The sequence below is a fragment of the Hetaerina americana genome, unplaced genomic scaffold, assembly GCF_022747635.1.
Source record: "Hetaerina americana unplaced genomic scaffold, ioHetAmer1.1.p SCAF_2, whole genome shotgun sequence".
NCBI lineage: Eukaryota > Metazoa > Arthropoda > Insecta > Odonata > Calopterygidae > Hetaerina > Hetaerina americana.
The window spans coordinates 109,544,732-109,562,001 of NW_027286763.1; the positions used below are offsets into that span (position 1 = coordinate 109,544,732).

The window sequence follows — 17,270 nt, forward strand, 5'->3', positions numbered from 1 at the left end:
GAGAAATAACTTCAGATAGTGGAAATTTAAGTAAAAAGTAATTTTCTCCTCTGTTGTTTCAATTCTAATCAAAATAAAAACTTTAAAAATGCTTCACATTGAAACATTAGCTACTAGACATAAAATCAATTTTTTTAAATACCAGATTACATGTTTTTATGTCATAAAAAATCTCTGGCACTCATCCTGAAGGAAAGCATTCTCTCCGACTTTGGCTTGGGATTTATAAATTTTATTTCTTCTCCCAAAGTTACTAAACATTTGACTCATCCATGGACTTAACTGTTACTCAAAATCTAATTGGAAAGCTGTGGGACTAATTATGCCACTTATAGATGTCATGAATAGGGGATTAAACTTTTGGAGCAAACAAAATTCATTGAAATGTCATCCAGCAATTAGAATACACCACAATTGAATCATTGACTTACAAAACTAACATCATTAGTTATATACATTGATGAGGTGAACCAACTGATGCTGTGTGAGTTGAATCATGACTTTTTTTTCCTCGAGACTAAAATAAAATGAAGCAAAATTGATAAACCATTGCAGATGGAAGAAATCTTCAGACTGATACAATAAGCTGCTTCCAATCAAAAATAGATTTGTTATGCATACAATTTTGAGTTCTTCTTCTTGATAATACTCTAAATATTTAAAGAAATATATTTCTTATGACTGAAATATTTTTCATTTAGAGGAATTTTCAACTGCTTATCCTGAATTATACTTTTTTAAATGACAAAATATGTAATTTAATGTACCATAAACTCTGGGCTCTAAGTATCAATACATATTACAAAACTAAAGTCCTTCAAAGTTGATATGAAATAAAGTAACTAACTAAGTTACTTAAATTACCTAAGCACTTGATGAAATTTGCTGTTATAATTTTCATACAGCCACATTCCCAGGTAATCAACCATTTTCTAAGAAACAGCTACATAATCAAAAGGACTATAAAAGACACCATAGTACTTTTAATGATATAGTACCCCAATATCTTCATTCAATTTTAAAGTGGTGCCCGACAAATTCTTGGAAAACTTTGGGAATAAATTAAAATTATTCAAAATGAGAACAGCTGAAATATCATAATTTAGTCAACACCTTGCTTAAATTGTATTTTAAGATATCAAACGTCCAGACACATTTTTTAAAGAGACTGAAATTTTTGTGAGATTTTAATTAAAGCCATTTTCAGAAAAAGAGCTACTATCAATCAATCATCAAAATAACCACAATTCAATTTCTCTTAGCACTATGCACAAGAAAATATGTGGTGATGAAATGCTTCATAGTGAGAGTGCAGTTCTTCAAAGTCAGGACCATCCAGGAAGGAAGGAAACAAGGCTTATCATCTCAGTGCATAAGCTAGAGAATTTCAACCCTGGAAATCATTTGTAGACACCAATATTTTAGGCTACCAACAATAAATTAAGTTAACTGCATATCCAGGCTAAAAAGACTTAGTACTTTTCCACAGATTTGATTTGATTAAAATCTGTGGAATAGTACAAAGTCTTTTTAGCCTGGATATTAATTACTTCCATAAAGTGAAGCCTGAAAGAGTTGAATACATTCACCGCCATTGTTTATTTTTCTCCTCCATATTCATAAAAATATATGGAGCACCTTGCATCCGGTATGGCATTGATATAACTCGGAAGAAAATACTGGCAATAGCCAAAAGAAAAAAAAGTAGCCAACAGCCAGAAAAAGGATACAATATGTGATGTGAAATGATAATGATTACGAAATCAAAATTTTTCAAAAATACCACAACATATACAAAGACGACACTCACATGAGCAAAGTTAGGAACACTGGCAGTCTTTCGCATGAAATTGTTCTGCAGCAAAGCACTAGGAGAGGCCCCTCCAATGCTGCTCACTGCTGTTCCCCTATTTTGCAGAAGCTCTTTCACTGCCACATTCTGGCGAAGGCGGTCCAGCGTTAGGATGCTTTCTACGGCGCTCACCCCACGGGTGTATTTTTCTGGATATTAATTCAAAAGAGTAAGCATTGTGTTTAAAGCGAGTAAACAAATTACAATGGGGAACAAAAGATCAGGTTATTATCACTACTCTTAAACTTTTTCAATTGACTTATCAAGTAAAAAAGGTTAACACAATTTAAACCTATAGTCTTACTTTTAAAAATCGGTTACGAAAAGATAAATCAACTTTATGAAGTTCACTCAAGAAAAGTTTGCTTACATCCAATCAAGTAAAATGGCCAATGGTCTATGAAATTCCTTTCTATCATTTATGCGTATGAAAATAAATATCACTTAGGGTGAACACAGAAATCACAAAATAAGAATAGCCTAAGTTGATCCCATATTAGCAGCACTCAAAAAATTTTCACATAATGTATAATTAATTATAAAAGAGATTGGTACGAATATTTATGTTTACGCAGTTGTATAATTCACCTGATAATTTATTAATTTGTAATAGATTGTAGCCAATGAACACCTGCAGAAGGAATCGCTTCTCAGAGGATCACACTTATGATAAAGAGAATGAATGAAATATATTATTTTATACTCCATAGCGATACTTGGGTATACAAAATAAGTAGTTTGCTGTTCAAGGCATGTTTTTGATGGACACAGACCGTACACCCCTACGTTTCTTAGCTTTGCCAGACAAGACACAGCCTAATGCCCCACAATACAATACACTTCTTCAATCCTGTAACATTCTATCTCCCTTCATTCCCGCCAGAATGCCTATCCTTTTCCTCGTCTACCTCACCAGCCTAAAATCCACCCTCCTATCACAGACTGTAGCATTCTATTGCCAATCAACAGGCTCTGCATCCACCCTTCCTGCCTCCTTTGGATTTCTACCGGTAATCCGCTCTACCCCCCACCATGCTTACCACTTCATAGGAGACTCGTTGCCCTGTCTCCTATGAAGAAAATGCCATATCTCTATAGAAGACTATGATTAGCCTTCCATAGATAAATCAGAGATACTTACTACACAATTTGCAAATTATTTAATTTTTCAAAAAATTGGATCAAAACAATTCCATCATTTTATTATTCCATTAACATGGTGAGAAAAGGCTGGATTTTATGTTTACTATGAATAATTTTACTACAGGGATCACACAGCCACTAACAATAGAGTTTTACCGAAAATTACTCAGCAATTGATGCCTTATTCCCAGAGTATGGCCATGCTAAGATTTTAAGATATCATTCCATGATGGTGGAGAGAGTACTTACTGGATGTTCATAATATACTGAATAACTACTAACCAATATAAGTTTCCCCATCACCCATGGACGAATCCTCTCCAGATGCAGCAATCTGTGCAAGGGATTCCCTATCTTCCAATTCTTCACTAGCCTGGACATAAGACATCATCATTAATAGCACAACGTACACAGTGCATAAGCATGAAATTGATTTCCACAGAACAATGGGAAAGAAGCAAACCAACCTTAGGAATGTTAGAAACAACTTCATAGGTAACACTGCAACGTGTCATAATAAACTCAGGTCGAGTGATTCGTCTTCGTATCCGCTCGGTGAAACTTTGACGCTTGTAAATGTTGAGGGCTAGTCTTTTTCTCAAAACTAATTCCATGGGCGCAGGATGAGACAACCGGACGGTTGCTTTCAAAATTAGATAGACTCGTTCGGTGGCTGGAAAGGACAGAAGTTCAATTAGGAGAAGTGTCACTGGGAGCACATGACACCCATAGAAGACAAAATATATCAGTCACCAGATAATATATTCTAATTGACCAAAGATGATTCAAACCTTGGCTGGCAATGCATTATCCACCTTGCCCATAATTTAGGATTCTTGACCCTGATGGCTAAACCATAATATTCTGATTACAAATGGCTTTATCAGGTGGATTAAGATGAATTTGTTCAAAAAAATTATCTTTACCATTACGACACTGCCATAGGTGGTCCATTTCTGGGTATTACTAACTCTAAATGCCTATTCCATTTACATATCTGACACTTGGCATAGAAACAGGAATCCTTAGAACAAAATCTTGCTGAGGAATCAAAAATATGGATACAAGGGAGTATATTGGAATAATTGGGGTCACTGACACACACTTATCATTTATTTTTGTGCTTACTATCTATAGATCCATATTATTTGGCTTTGGAGGTTAGGGTCTCCTTGACCCTCCACCATGTCCAAGACCAAACTACCTCCACCGCAGTATAATGAATTAATGAATTTTGATGATTAAAAAATTATCAATAGAAATTAATCGTAACACTTTAAGAGTACAACTGCTAACTATCAAATTGTGAATCAAAATCACGAAAATTTGTCAATAAATAACCATAAAAAGTTTGACTGCAAGATATGATAATGTTTAAATAATATTAATATCACTTTTAATAATATCGAATTCTCAAGTTTGTGTGAATTTTGACAATTTTTCTCTTGATTAACCATAATCCTCATAAACCTTTCAAGAAAATAATTTACCGATTATGATAGGAATTTGCGATAATTATTAAAAATAGGGAAGCAATTCATTGCTTATCTTTGCGTCACATGTACAACTAGGTGCCTCAACACTAACCTTCAGTAGCTCGATTGAGGTGTGGACTATCGTGTATCGATGAGTCCCAAGCTGCTTCCGCTCCCACATCTCCCTCCAAATGCCTCACGATTGGCAGGTTATAAAACTTGTTACCATGCTCTTTGGGGAGTATGGAATTCAGTCCTGCTACTGCTATACTCTCCCCACCTTTTGAAGTTGATAGGTCATCAGCTGCAGCAAAAAGAATATAATATCAACTTTAGACATTCCATATACAGTTGGTCCTTTCCTCCCCATAAGATTGATTCAATGTCATTAATTAAAATTCTCACTTATTTCGGCAGGGATAACAAATACACGGGGTGAAGGAAATCCAAAAGAGAGCTACTCAATAATATACACAAAGAATAAAATTTCAAGCAGATATGATGTGAACAGACTTGGAATTTTATTTGAACTAAATTTTAAATTACTCTTTCAGCTAAAATCTCAACCCACTTTAGTCTGAACAAGTAACATAAAAGTCGAAATGCTAGAGATGATAGTGTTGCGATGATGATTCCGTTCATGCCAATGATTCCAAATTCTGAGAGCTTATGACTGTTGAAAGAGTGAAACCAGCTCTCCATTTTTCCTGAATGTTCAAGCTTGGCTTAAATGCTTCCTTTACATAACTCATTCACTCCTGTCATTAATAACTAAAGAAATAATAACAAAACCTGGGGAAACATGATACAAATTGAATTGCCATTTCCATGGTAATTGAATTGCAATTGATTTCATGACACTTTCATTAAATTTTACATAAATTCCATGCACAGAATTCTTTCCAAATTGATAAATACCAAAGGACCATTTAAAATCAATGTAAATTTGTAGACACCGTAAATTCAGGGAACACTAATTGAAGGTTTCACTACATAATGGTAAAACTAAAAAATAAAGTTGATTAACTGGCCAATCTGCTCATATACTGGGATTTTACTAATGGGAGATAACTAGTCTCCCAGAATATGTGGCATTACCATTCAAATCAAGGAACAAAACAGGAATATGAGGCTCCATTCCAGATGGTGGATCCCAATCTGCAGGAGCTCCAGGAATACCGGAACCAGGCTCCGGGACAAGGACAGCATTTCGCTCTTCAGTCAGACTAACCCACTGGTTAACCAAACTTTGCTCCCTCTCGACATCCCGCTCTGTCTTGTCTGCTCAAAGAAAAATGTTTACAGTCATTACACCAAAAAAAGAGCAATTAACAGTGCTTGTCAAGGACCAAGGTTATTGAGTACAGAAAAGAAAATATTATTAAATGTTTCTCAGCTTTGCTATGGGATTTATGATATTCTCAGGTCAAACCCTACAGGAAAACCAAAAACGTTCAATAATGGATAAAACTAGAGAAATCTAAAGAAAAGGGAAAGAGTTAACAAAAAACAGCACACATGATAGGTCAGAGTAGCATTGATATGAATCAGAAATCATTACTGACAAAACCAAAAATATTTCTGCCCATGTGCACTAGTTAAGTCTAGAAGCTTTCTTAAACCATGGATAACTAGTGAAAGAATCAAATGGATCTTAGTAAAAAATATACGAGAGTCTGCAACAGAAGTGTCAGTATTTTATATCCAAATCCATTCTTAACAAAACTTAAATCTGTAATTTTTGCTAAAACACAATCTTATTTCAGACATCCACGCTTCTCATGCATTCACTTCATCACAATAAACATTATGACAACATATGCTTTGATATGGCATTTATAACAAGCCTTTCATGGGAATGTTGATAGTTTCAGGATATTTTGCTCTCAAATCAAAGAGATGATAGGCAATTTTCAGACCTAGACTTTGGACATAGTCAATGGACAACATTGTTTCTTGTCTTCCACATCAAACTGGGAGCTCCTTAAAAGAAAATGGCTTGACAGGTGATGAAAATCTAACTCTTACTGATAGTGTATTGGCCAACTGCAATTCCATGGAAAAAGGATGCGCCCACTTTCAAAGAACTTCTTATAGAGGGGAAATTTCTTCTATCAATTCAAGTTAATTTTTTATTAATCCTTCCGGTATTTTCCCTTTGATGCCGTGAGATCAAAATATGTGAAATACTGACACTGGACACATGACTGTTTTTCAGGAAACTTTATCAATAGATGAGAGACAATTGTAACAAATTGCAACTGTAATTCGAACATTTATCTTCAAATGTTCCCAAAATGATTGCCACCACTTACCTAATCGCTGACCAGGTTAGCACAACTGTATTACATTGGGGTGGTAATGGTAGAGAGACAATATTACTTACCCTGTTTGTTGATTATTCTCTGTATTTGCTGATCCAGGTATTCCCTCCTCCGCATTAGTGCATCACTCCATTTCCCTCTTAATACAGTCAAATCTTCTTCCTGATATGAGTCAAGTGGCTTCTGCAATCGATTCCTACAGTATTATAAGTAGGTTTAAAGATTAGTTACAACATAATGCATAGTTTCAGGCGTGATTTGGTAGAATTGGAGCACATGAATGACCAAATAATAGCATGACACATTTATTACTGCCCAGGTTCCAATGTACTGCATCTGCTTCAGACAATGAATGCCAACTTATGCACACATCCATTGTGGCAGAAGCAGAGGGAGATGGGAAGGAAAGGAGTGGAGGGAAGGGGGAGGAAACCTTGAAGGGGAAGTTGGTGCGAGTTGGCATAACATGTTAACCCTTTCCCTCACACCACAACCTTTCTCCCTCTCCTCCTCCCTCCCCCCCCCCCCCCGATGAAGTATTCACACACAAGATAGCACTTGCTCTGTGTACCTGAAGATGATGCAAAACACTGAAACCTGGTCATTAATAAATTTGTTAACTAGTCGAAAAGAGCAATTATTTGACCATCAAGTGAATTCTTCATAACTCAATTATAAATATACCGAATTACATTCATATAAGTTTTTATAGAAAAATAAAACCATATTGGTAACATTCAAGGAACAAAAAAATACCACGGAAAATTCTAGACGGGGTACTTATAACAAATCCTGTTCACACATGCATATACATAGACACACCTAATATCTGGATGAAAAATTGATAGAAATTTACAGCTTGCATTACGCTTTTGACTCATGATTATAATGTCTGGTATTTTATTTTCCTCCAATGTGCTCCACTTTAATTGTTTAGCTATGTATTATGTTAAATGTAGGTGCAAAATGACTCCGTGATTGAGAACACACGAACACACCGAGGATAAATGCAATACCTATTACAAAGCATAATACATGTATGAAAGAGTGTTGTGATGGATAAGAAACAATGTACCAGAACTAAAGGACAGACTTAAAAGACAAAGGGAATAAAAGATATACTTTGAAAAATTTGATAATGTAAACTGCTTCGGAAACATTGAAATTAGCATGGAAGTGCCAATGATAAGTTTTGAAGTACCACTGCATATAGAAGCACTTCAACATTTAATATTTAACTATAGATATTTTGAGATTAATAATTATTGGATTAGCGTCAGATCCAAAGGATGACTGTTTCAAACTTGTTGGCTAATAATGCAGACTTATCATAGAGGACTTTCAGTGGATGAGTATCACTACAATTGGACAGTGCTAAGCAACTGAGTATGCTGATCTGAAACACACTGCAAACAAGTGTTCTAAGTAAAGCTAAAATTATCACATAATTCTAATTTTAAGATAAAACATAGAGGTAAATTGAAATAATTTGTATACATTAGTGTCTTCCATTTCATTTTGAAGCAAATAAGTACTTCTGAAAACAATAAACTAATTGCACGAACAGCAAGAAACGAGAATTAGCACATTTTTATGTTCACTTATATTATTCAAAAATATATTGTATACGCCAGGAAACTAGCCAATGTTTTTCACTGCACTTAGTTATGAAAAAAATCATATATCGACTAGATTCGAGCTTCAGAAAAATGTTTTTTCCCTTCTCAGGGCTTCCAATAATTAAAACCAATTAATAAAAACCAACTCAATGTCTAATTATTGAATTAGTTTTTAATAAATTACACAATAAGTTTCTATTCATTTTAATTTGATTGATATTGTTGATATTTTTCATGAAATTCCTGATATCTACTAAAGTTGCATATCCTAAGTCAGATGCCAACTGATTTTGCCTCCAAACAACAATAGATATGTACAGTGCTCATCATACATTTATTGAAAATTTTATTTAAACTGTGAAAGTGTCATTGATGATTGTAAAAAATGTTTCGGATTAAAAAAATCATTTTAAACAATTCACAAAAGGGCCATGTTTTTTTCTTTTACATTCCAATTTCTACACATAGCTTTAGCAATAGTAATGTCCAGGGATAAAATAATGAGACATAGGGGATAAACAAAGTAAAGCATATGGCTGAGTCAATTCTATGAGCCATCAAGTCTTGAATTCTAAATCAGAGGGAATCAGGCAACTCACCAAAATACGGCCATTTGTACAAAAACTACTCAGTTAACAGGCTGACTTGTTACACCAAATTGCTAGTGAGTTCCCACATATAGTATTAATTTAAAAGCTCTCCCATACACAATCTCTTACCTCATAGTCACACTACCAACTGCCAGAGTCACAATTGATTCACAAATGATAGGAAGGGTTCCTGAATTATGGACGGGTACAACACGGACTTGGATGCGACGCTGCTGGCCTTGTCGAAGCTGGAACACTCCTCCAGTTGGCAGATATTCGCCACCACCAGTACATGACACTTCAACAGCAGTGTACTCTCCCTGCTCATTCAGTTCCTGAATCTCGACCCAAACCTAAATGAAAAATGTCATGAAGTTGATATACTTTTAATGTTTGATTTGATTGAGGATTCTTTGAGTTTTCTGATAACATGACTAGTGTGGCAGCCCATGTTTGAGAAACAATATTAAGCTCTCATCGGATACAAGAGTGCCGTGAACAGAATTTTGAGCATTAAGTCATGCTTGTCACCTGCACTCCAGGGAGGGGGGGGGGGCTTTTTGCTGGTCCACTGCCTACATGCAATGATATGGAAACTGGGATGGAACCAAAATATGACAAGTGGTCCAAAGTCACGTCAAACTAAGATTACACAATTTCCATCCAGAAATTTTCTCGCAGCAACAAATTTCATTAGTGCTCAAGTCATATTAATTTAGGCTAGCTTGACAAACTCAGTTGATCAAATACTCCCTCAATGACACTCCTGTTGAGTGGTCATGCCTTTGCAGAACCAAACATACTACCCATATCAACACTGCAATTTGGTGGGGGCCCCCCCTCCTATCGGAAGCCAAATTCTTCATGGGGCCAACCACTATTGGGGCTGGCAACCAGCTTTCTTTTATAGATTTAAAAGGATCTTTTTTATCCATCATTTAATACATTCATTTTTCTTCTTCGAGGTATACGCTTCACTCAATCCAAGGGTCATTTTAAGTAGCCGTTGGTTTTTTTGGATTCAGTGGTGGCCATTTAAGATAAGTTTATTCTGCGTGACTGATTGTAAATTGACCCCTTATTTTCTCGCCAGTCCCAGAGGAAAAAACAAAATTACTGCCAAAAGTGGAAGTCTAACAAGGATGGGTGTGCACCAGGTATACTGGAGCCATGCGAGATCTTGTAAGCGGACTTGTCAAAAATGCCTAAAAATAATATCATTACTTCATTCTGTAATTTTCGAATTTTGCTTCCTATAAGTTGGTTGCCGAGCATAGAGTGCCTGGGTAAGAATTAACATTTTCTTAAAAATACTGATTCCAGGAGATTTGCTCAATATTAGGATGACCATTTTAGAGAAAATAGTTGAGATTCCTAAGTACCATTCACCACGTTATACATGCCTGCTATACAAGGGCTCAAAAGTATAGGAAACTCAATTGAACAAATAATTAAAATACTGTATTTATACAGTTTTAAACTGTGAATATATCAGACACACAAAAAATTTAGGCATGAAAATAATTTCAAACCATGGCAAGAACTTTCTCCTAATATGTCTACATTATGAAATTGAATTTCATGAAAGGTAAGCTAGAAAGGATTAATGGTATGGGGAAGAGGGTATGTATTGTATTTTACCCCTTTTTCCTTTTTAATATTATAACTAGCAGAAAAGTCCAATTTGAAAGATGAAACCTACTTGTATTTTTCTGGTTAGCTCCGACCACCGATCAGCAAGAGATCGTGCCTTCGCCAACTGCTGTTGGTGAACTTCCCAGCCGGGACGAGTGCGAGAGAGACCCGAGCACCTATGGCCCCACACTTCTATCGACAATGCTCCTTCTGCAATCACACGAGAAGCAAGAAAGGACGTCACTTCAAAATAACATTCTCAGGTTATGAATTTTCATCCTTATGAAAAGAAATGAAACATTTACTCAAAAGTTTGAAGAATATGACAATGAATTATAATATACCATTAATGTTGAACTGAAAATTATGCTCAATTTTGCCATGTTGGAAAATAATAACAGAAAAAATACAATAGTATTTTTATACTCTGGCATATACAACTGGCTATAAATATTAAACATAAATCTTTTTTCTAAAAAACGTAAGTGGCATAAGGTACACTCATTAAATATTAAATTACTTCCACATGAGATTAATTGCATGCCTGCTCTCGAAAAGTCTAGACAAACAAACATAATTTGTCTTCCTTGAGCTGGAGACAGCACTAACCTGTACAGTGCTCCACAAACTCCTCGGTGATAGGAATGACGAAATCTTTAGTATGATCAAAACGGAATGTCATGGAATCTCTATTGTTATTGTTGCTGCCATTACTCCCAGACCTCTGAATAACTCTATTCTCAGAGTTGCATATAACTGATGCATTAGCTGCCGTGGGAGTCGGGGGCAATGAGGATTGATGCGGTGAGGTCAGAATATTTTGTACGGGCGGCGGTAAAGACACCTCCCCAGGGTGAACGGCAGGGGGAACAACAAAACTATCCGGGTACCCCCACATATTGTACTGGCAAAAAACAAAATTGGACAGAGATGGGGGCAGTCCTGATGCTTGTTTGATTGTTACCTGAAAAACAAGGATAGAAGGAAATTTAGTGTACAACAGGCAACCAGGATGAATCATAAGTTGACATTGGCATTATTTATTGGTTAATCATTCAAATAAAATCATTTTATTATTCTGATTGCAGTAAAACCAACAAATATCAAATAATACAAATTCAATCAATTATATAGATAACTAAGTTCTTCACTTTTAACTGTTTCAAAATTTGAAAAAAATTAAAAATATATATATATACTAGAGATTGGCTTAGATGTGAAATAATTATTTTATCGGCAATAAAATGAATTCCTATGACCTAAGAGGACTCAGCATAAGGTTGACAAGGGATTAATGGTTTCCCCCAGCAGGTAACTTATCAGGAGATATTTCAGCTGATTCCAAAACTCCTTAACTCCCAACAAAGCTTAACTACTCTAATCTACAAGCATTTGCAGAGTGATCACAATCACAAGGAAATTATTTGGCAGTGATGATTTGAATAGGGGATATGGTCTCACATTCCTGAAACTGATTAACTTCCTGCTTGTAATGTACACCGCCAGATTTAATGACCTAATGCTGCCCGCATGTAGGCCTCTACCAGACTTTTCTCAAAATGACTTACATTGTTCTAAGCAGATTACTATAAAATTTAATCAACATGTCCCTCATATAATCAATAGCATACTACCACTTGTTGTCCAGCTGATGAATGAAACTGTCTCAATTGGCCACCTGCATCTCCAGGTTCATAAATTTGTAAATTTATGCAACTTTAAAATTAGTAAAATGGACAAAGTTTCTTGAAATGACCAAAAATGTAGCCTTTTCTAATTTCCAAATGGGCATTGTGTGGAAGGTATGTGCATACATGAATAAGTATTTTGAATTGTTAACGATGGGATTGTTAAGAGTGAATATAAATTAAATACGATCATTTCACTGAGGATAACTTCAATTAACAATTTATATTCAAGATTCTTATATTAGTTATGATGTGGGCCATTCAAGCAGTTCCAGATTTTAGCCAATATGAATTCACCACCTCTGTTCACACATCACATGAAAATAATGGAATGCACATTTTGGATAATATGTTTTGTTTCTATACCCAAGAGACTTTTCCCCAAGTGTTAGATGATTATTATTATTAATGATGATTACTTAATTTTTTATAAAAAACACAGTTATCAACCCGAAGGTTGGTTCCCTAGGGGAGGGTAGAGCTTGCCTAGTACTAAGTATGAAAGCGTGTGAAATTCACACGTCAAAAGGGTGCTAAGGGGGGCCAGTGTCTTTCCCTGAGCCACTTTTAGTTTCCCAGGAAGATCTGGTACTTGAAAAATTAAACAGTTTGGATGAAGCTGAGGCTGCCAAGAGGCATCCCTGGGCCCTCTGTTCAGTATCCCAGCACTCTGCCCAATGAACTATTACATCCCCTTAATATTATTGATAATGCTTCCCATTGGGAAACTGACTGTGAGGAGTATTCAAGCAACAAAATTAAAACATACACAAAAACTTCTCAACTGGTGGACAAATTCAGATTTTTATGCGCTGGATTTATTGTTCATGAAGTTATACTGCATGCTGACAAAACTCAATAAATATAATTAAATCTGTGGAGAGATAATTGTATATAAAACAGAAGCATATACCTTCGAAATCTGTTCCACGATTATCCCTCCAATTCAGTTACTTGCCCTATTTGTTAAAGATGCAAAATTATGATAAAAATGTGAATAAAGTTTTCTTACACGGACAGTGATCTGATTATTTCCATTGTAGTTGTCGTCCTCCCTGCTGCTGGAGCTATTGGAATTGCTATCTCCAGAGCTGTCTGATGCAGTCTCACACATCCTATCTTGAGGGAATATTCCACCAATCCGACTGAGTTCAACCTAGACAACATCAAACCAATTATTTTACATTTAAGTATTGAACCAGAATGACAAAGAACTAATTTAGCATGTAAATGATACAAATATATTAATAATTCACAAATAATATTAAATCTAAATTGGTAGGCACATTAATTTCTTTAATTGTGGCACATTCTTTAAATGGAGCAACATTTCAAATGACTTCATAATAACAAGCAAATTGCTATGAAATCATGACCTTGCTAATGACAAGCACAGTGAACCAAAAATATAGTTTGCTAATGGAATGAACATAGTATTAATTCCATAAATAATAATAATGCTCATATTATTTATTTGGCATGCCATTTTCCCATTTCAAAACATTCAAATACAAAATTACCCAATGGAAATGAAATAACACTAGTTGAGTGCACTATAGTCACAAATTTCGCCCATCGTTTCACATTGCAAAGGAGTTTTAAACAAATTGCCAACTGCTAAAAATGAACATTAACACATACGTTCTATTTTGAAAATAAAAAAAGCCAATTGACCAGCCAAGTGGGTCACTTGACTGAGACTTGAATCGAGTGTAAATATAACATCATGGATTTGAAAAATATCACATCACAAAGAATTATTTCATTACTTAGTCCTTGAAGAAATTTCAAGAAGAATTGAATAAATCCAAATTTATCAGACAATCAAGTTTGACATTGCAAGATAGATTATCTGCATGTTTTTTACAATATTTATTGGAAGAAAAGAAAGAAATCAAAATTCCTGTCATTGAATGAAGGGATCCCAAGGTCACCAGGTTTGATTGTTGTGAAGGTTAATTTTTGAAACTGAAGGTCAACTTTAACCTACAGTTAAGGCCAAAACTCAGTTTTGTGTCCGCTAGTTAAGTTTGAATCCAACCATTAAACAGCTCAATAACTTAAAGACAATTTTACTATGGTTACAATGTTTACACTCACCAATGAGGAATCTTATTTCTGCATACAATTGGATTTGTTGGCAATCTCCCATTATGTTATTGCTAACATTAAATAATGATTGATTTAACGAGACATTATAAAAAACCGGGCCTAAATGTCATTAGTGACAGCTGTTTAGAGGACGTGATTATTTAATACTCATACAAAAGAACATATTAATATACTTTCAACATCCAGAGAGAAAAGGGAAGTTTACCTGGGATGAGAAAGTAACTTTAAGATATGAATCAGTTCATTGCAAGCGCTGTTGACTATTGAATTGGTAGCTAACTAAGCAGGCTTAAAAAATTGCTTTGGTTTTTTTTTTACTGTAAGCATATAGTATACATCATAGTAGCAGTTAGGCATATTTGGACCATATTCCAAGAGAGACCAAACCAGATAATCTGAGGAAATGAAAGCCTATGGCAAATTTAAAGTTGCAGGGATACAGATAAATATAGTAAAGAGGAATGTGCACATAGAAACAGGCTACTAAGCAGCTGGACTCCCAAACACTAAAATGATAACAACACTAAAACCAGATACATTGGGGCCATTTGTAATGGGAGATATTGATGCAGCACTCCCATCACTTTGGATGACTTCATTTATAGAGCCCACGGGAAGTGAGCTGAGAGATAAAACTAAGATGTTGTGCATGCCTGAAATGGATAGTATTTCCCAGCAAACACGAGTCAAGAATACTTGCACATAATTCAAGAGAGCTAATAATATCCCCCCAACATGTGTTTTGCTTTAATCTTCACTTTTCATTTCTTCACTGCCAAAATTGCTGTTCCTTAACTTTGAGCTTTTGCCAGAATCGGGATGCATTTTACTCCTGCAGAATTTCTATCGCCAAGTGGAGATTTAAGAGCTTGGTTGCTATAGATTTTTTGCATTTCTGTAAATTATGCTAAGTCAAGTGAGTAAACACTTGGATAAATCGCTATTTAGAATTGATCTCATGCGTCTCTGTTCCCATTTCATAGTGAGCATGTCCTCTCTTGTATTCCACCACTGCATCCATCTGTGGGATACAAGATTCATATTGCGTACGCCGTCTTTGTCATGTATAACCTGTAGGCATATAACCATACTTGTTTCTAACTTATTCTCAATATATAATATGTAATCACTAACTGCAACACCTGGGGTGGCCTCAGATTGTTGCAAGTCAGGCATGCAAGTCTTGAAGTCGGTGATTCTCCTAATTCTATACGTATTTGTCATTGTTTGCTTTTTGCACTTTTCATACATATGGTGAATTCAAAAACTCAGCTTTGACATAAATTAAGATTTACCCTTACATTGAAATACACCTTATGCAATGGACTCCAATACATACTTAAGTAATAATGAATTAATTTCAACTTGGGACAAGCATGGAACCATACCCAGATGTTAGATGGTATTTAAAAGTTTTTCAATGGCAAAGATAAATGCAGTGCAGAGCAAAATAGTGGTTAGAAAACCCACTTCAAAGAACTATGCATCATGGATCACACATCAGTACAAGAACTATACATCATACAAGAGTACAATAGCACGCAATCATAATTTCAATACATGTGATTAGCAACAGCCACAGCCTACCAAACTCCAGAGTAAAGTCTTCGCTAGACATACCTGCAACCTCCCTGCAACTTCTCCTTGCTGACTGATTATGGGTGTGTGGTAGTCAAGCTGCACGTCATGGAAGAGCACTTCTAAAAACACATTAGCTACCCCAATCAAATTATGGTTTTCCTGGGATTCGTAGAAAGGGTCCAGCTCTTTAGAGACTATACCGCCCATTATACTACCATCCTGGCCACCCCCATCACCACACATGTCCGATTCTTGGTTCTGATTGCTAACTCTCTCTCCCCGAGATAAAGATTCACTGAGCACTTCATCACCACAATTACCACCCATGTCTTCACCATCTTCTCCTTCCTCTGCCTCCCCTTCCTGAAAAACGTATGATTTAAGATTAGCCTAATGGAAGTACATACACATTACGGCTCACCTCAAGGAAGCCACAAAATCATTAATGGTTTATTTTATTCAGCTTTGACTAGAAGAGATAATAAATTTTACAGCAAAAGTCATGCATCTAAAAATAAATTCATAAAGACGAGCTTAGCTGTTATTCTAACTTCAACCTGTGACATCCTCAAGGGAACCCACAAAGATCTTTATCACCTCTGACAATGATCCGATTTCAGATCTTTTAAAATCGCTTTCTAGCTTACAATGAAATGAAGTTTTCTGAATGAGATTTTCTTATACATTTACTGCACGAAAGCTTTAATCTTCAGGTAAGTTGTGAATTTTTCCACTCAACAATGACAAAATGTCTCTGGTGATATCAAACCTATTCTAATTATTACCTCAATGTTCTTAAGTGATTTCTGACAGTTTGAATTATCATATTCCATAAATAAATATTTAATCACACTGTATTTCAAACGTTCTCAAATGGTTGCAATAATGTATTCCGCTTCAAAATATTTACCATTAAACAAGATAAAATGTGTGCTATGATAGGGGTTCCTTTTTTTTATAACTTTCATCTCAGCTGGTGTATGCATTAAATAAACCAAGCCATCAAACAATAATTTTCACTCACCTGGGTAATTGAGCAACTTTGAATTTTCCCAGCTCCCATCTCTTCTTTACTCTCATCATACAGCTCCCTCATGTCAATCAGCTTATTTTCCAACTTCTCCATGGACCAAACCTGGCTTCCCATTCCCTTTCGCTTGACGAGAATCGCAGGCTCACTTACAAAAGCTCCTCTCTGTTGGAAGAGTGGAACGACACATCATAAACATTTTGTTCCACATCAAAGAAATA

At 35.4% G+C, this 17,270-nt stretch overlaps 1 protein-coding gene across 1 annotated transcript in view; it reads right to left on the reverse strand.

Moving 5' to 3' along the window:
- The window catches only part of Khc-73 (Kinesin heavy chain 73), a 171,994-nt gene that overhangs the window by 30,247 nt on the left and 124,477 nt on the right, over positions 1 to 17,270 (reverse strand). Inside the window, exons 15-26 of the mRNA XM_071585636.1 lie at positions 17,044 to 17,214; positions 16,059 to 16,382; positions 13,339 to 13,482; positions 11,248 to 11,602; positions 10,706 to 10,848; positions 9,133 to 9,356; positions 6,857 to 6,990; positions 5,569 to 5,751; positions 4,583 to 4,774; positions 3,463 to 3,668; positions 3,278 to 3,368; positions 1,811 to 2,001 (exon numbers count right to left, since the gene is read on the reverse strand). Of these exons, the coding sequence (XP_071441737.1) occupies positions 1,811 to 2,001; positions 3,278 to 3,368; positions 3,463 to 3,668; positions 4,583 to 4,774; positions 5,569 to 5,751; positions 6,857 to 6,990; positions 9,133 to 9,356; positions 10,706 to 10,848; positions 11,248 to 11,602; positions 13,339 to 13,482; positions 16,059 to 16,382; positions 17,044 to 17,214 (2,358 nt within the window). The remainder of the gene's footprint in view (positions 1 to 1,810; positions 2,002 to 3,277; positions 3,369 to 3,462; positions 3,669 to 4,582; positions 4,775 to 5,568; positions 5,752 to 6,856; positions 6,991 to 9,132; positions 9,357 to 10,705; positions 10,849 to 11,247; positions 11,603 to 13,338; positions 13,483 to 16,058; positions 16,383 to 17,043; positions 17,215 to 17,270) is intronic.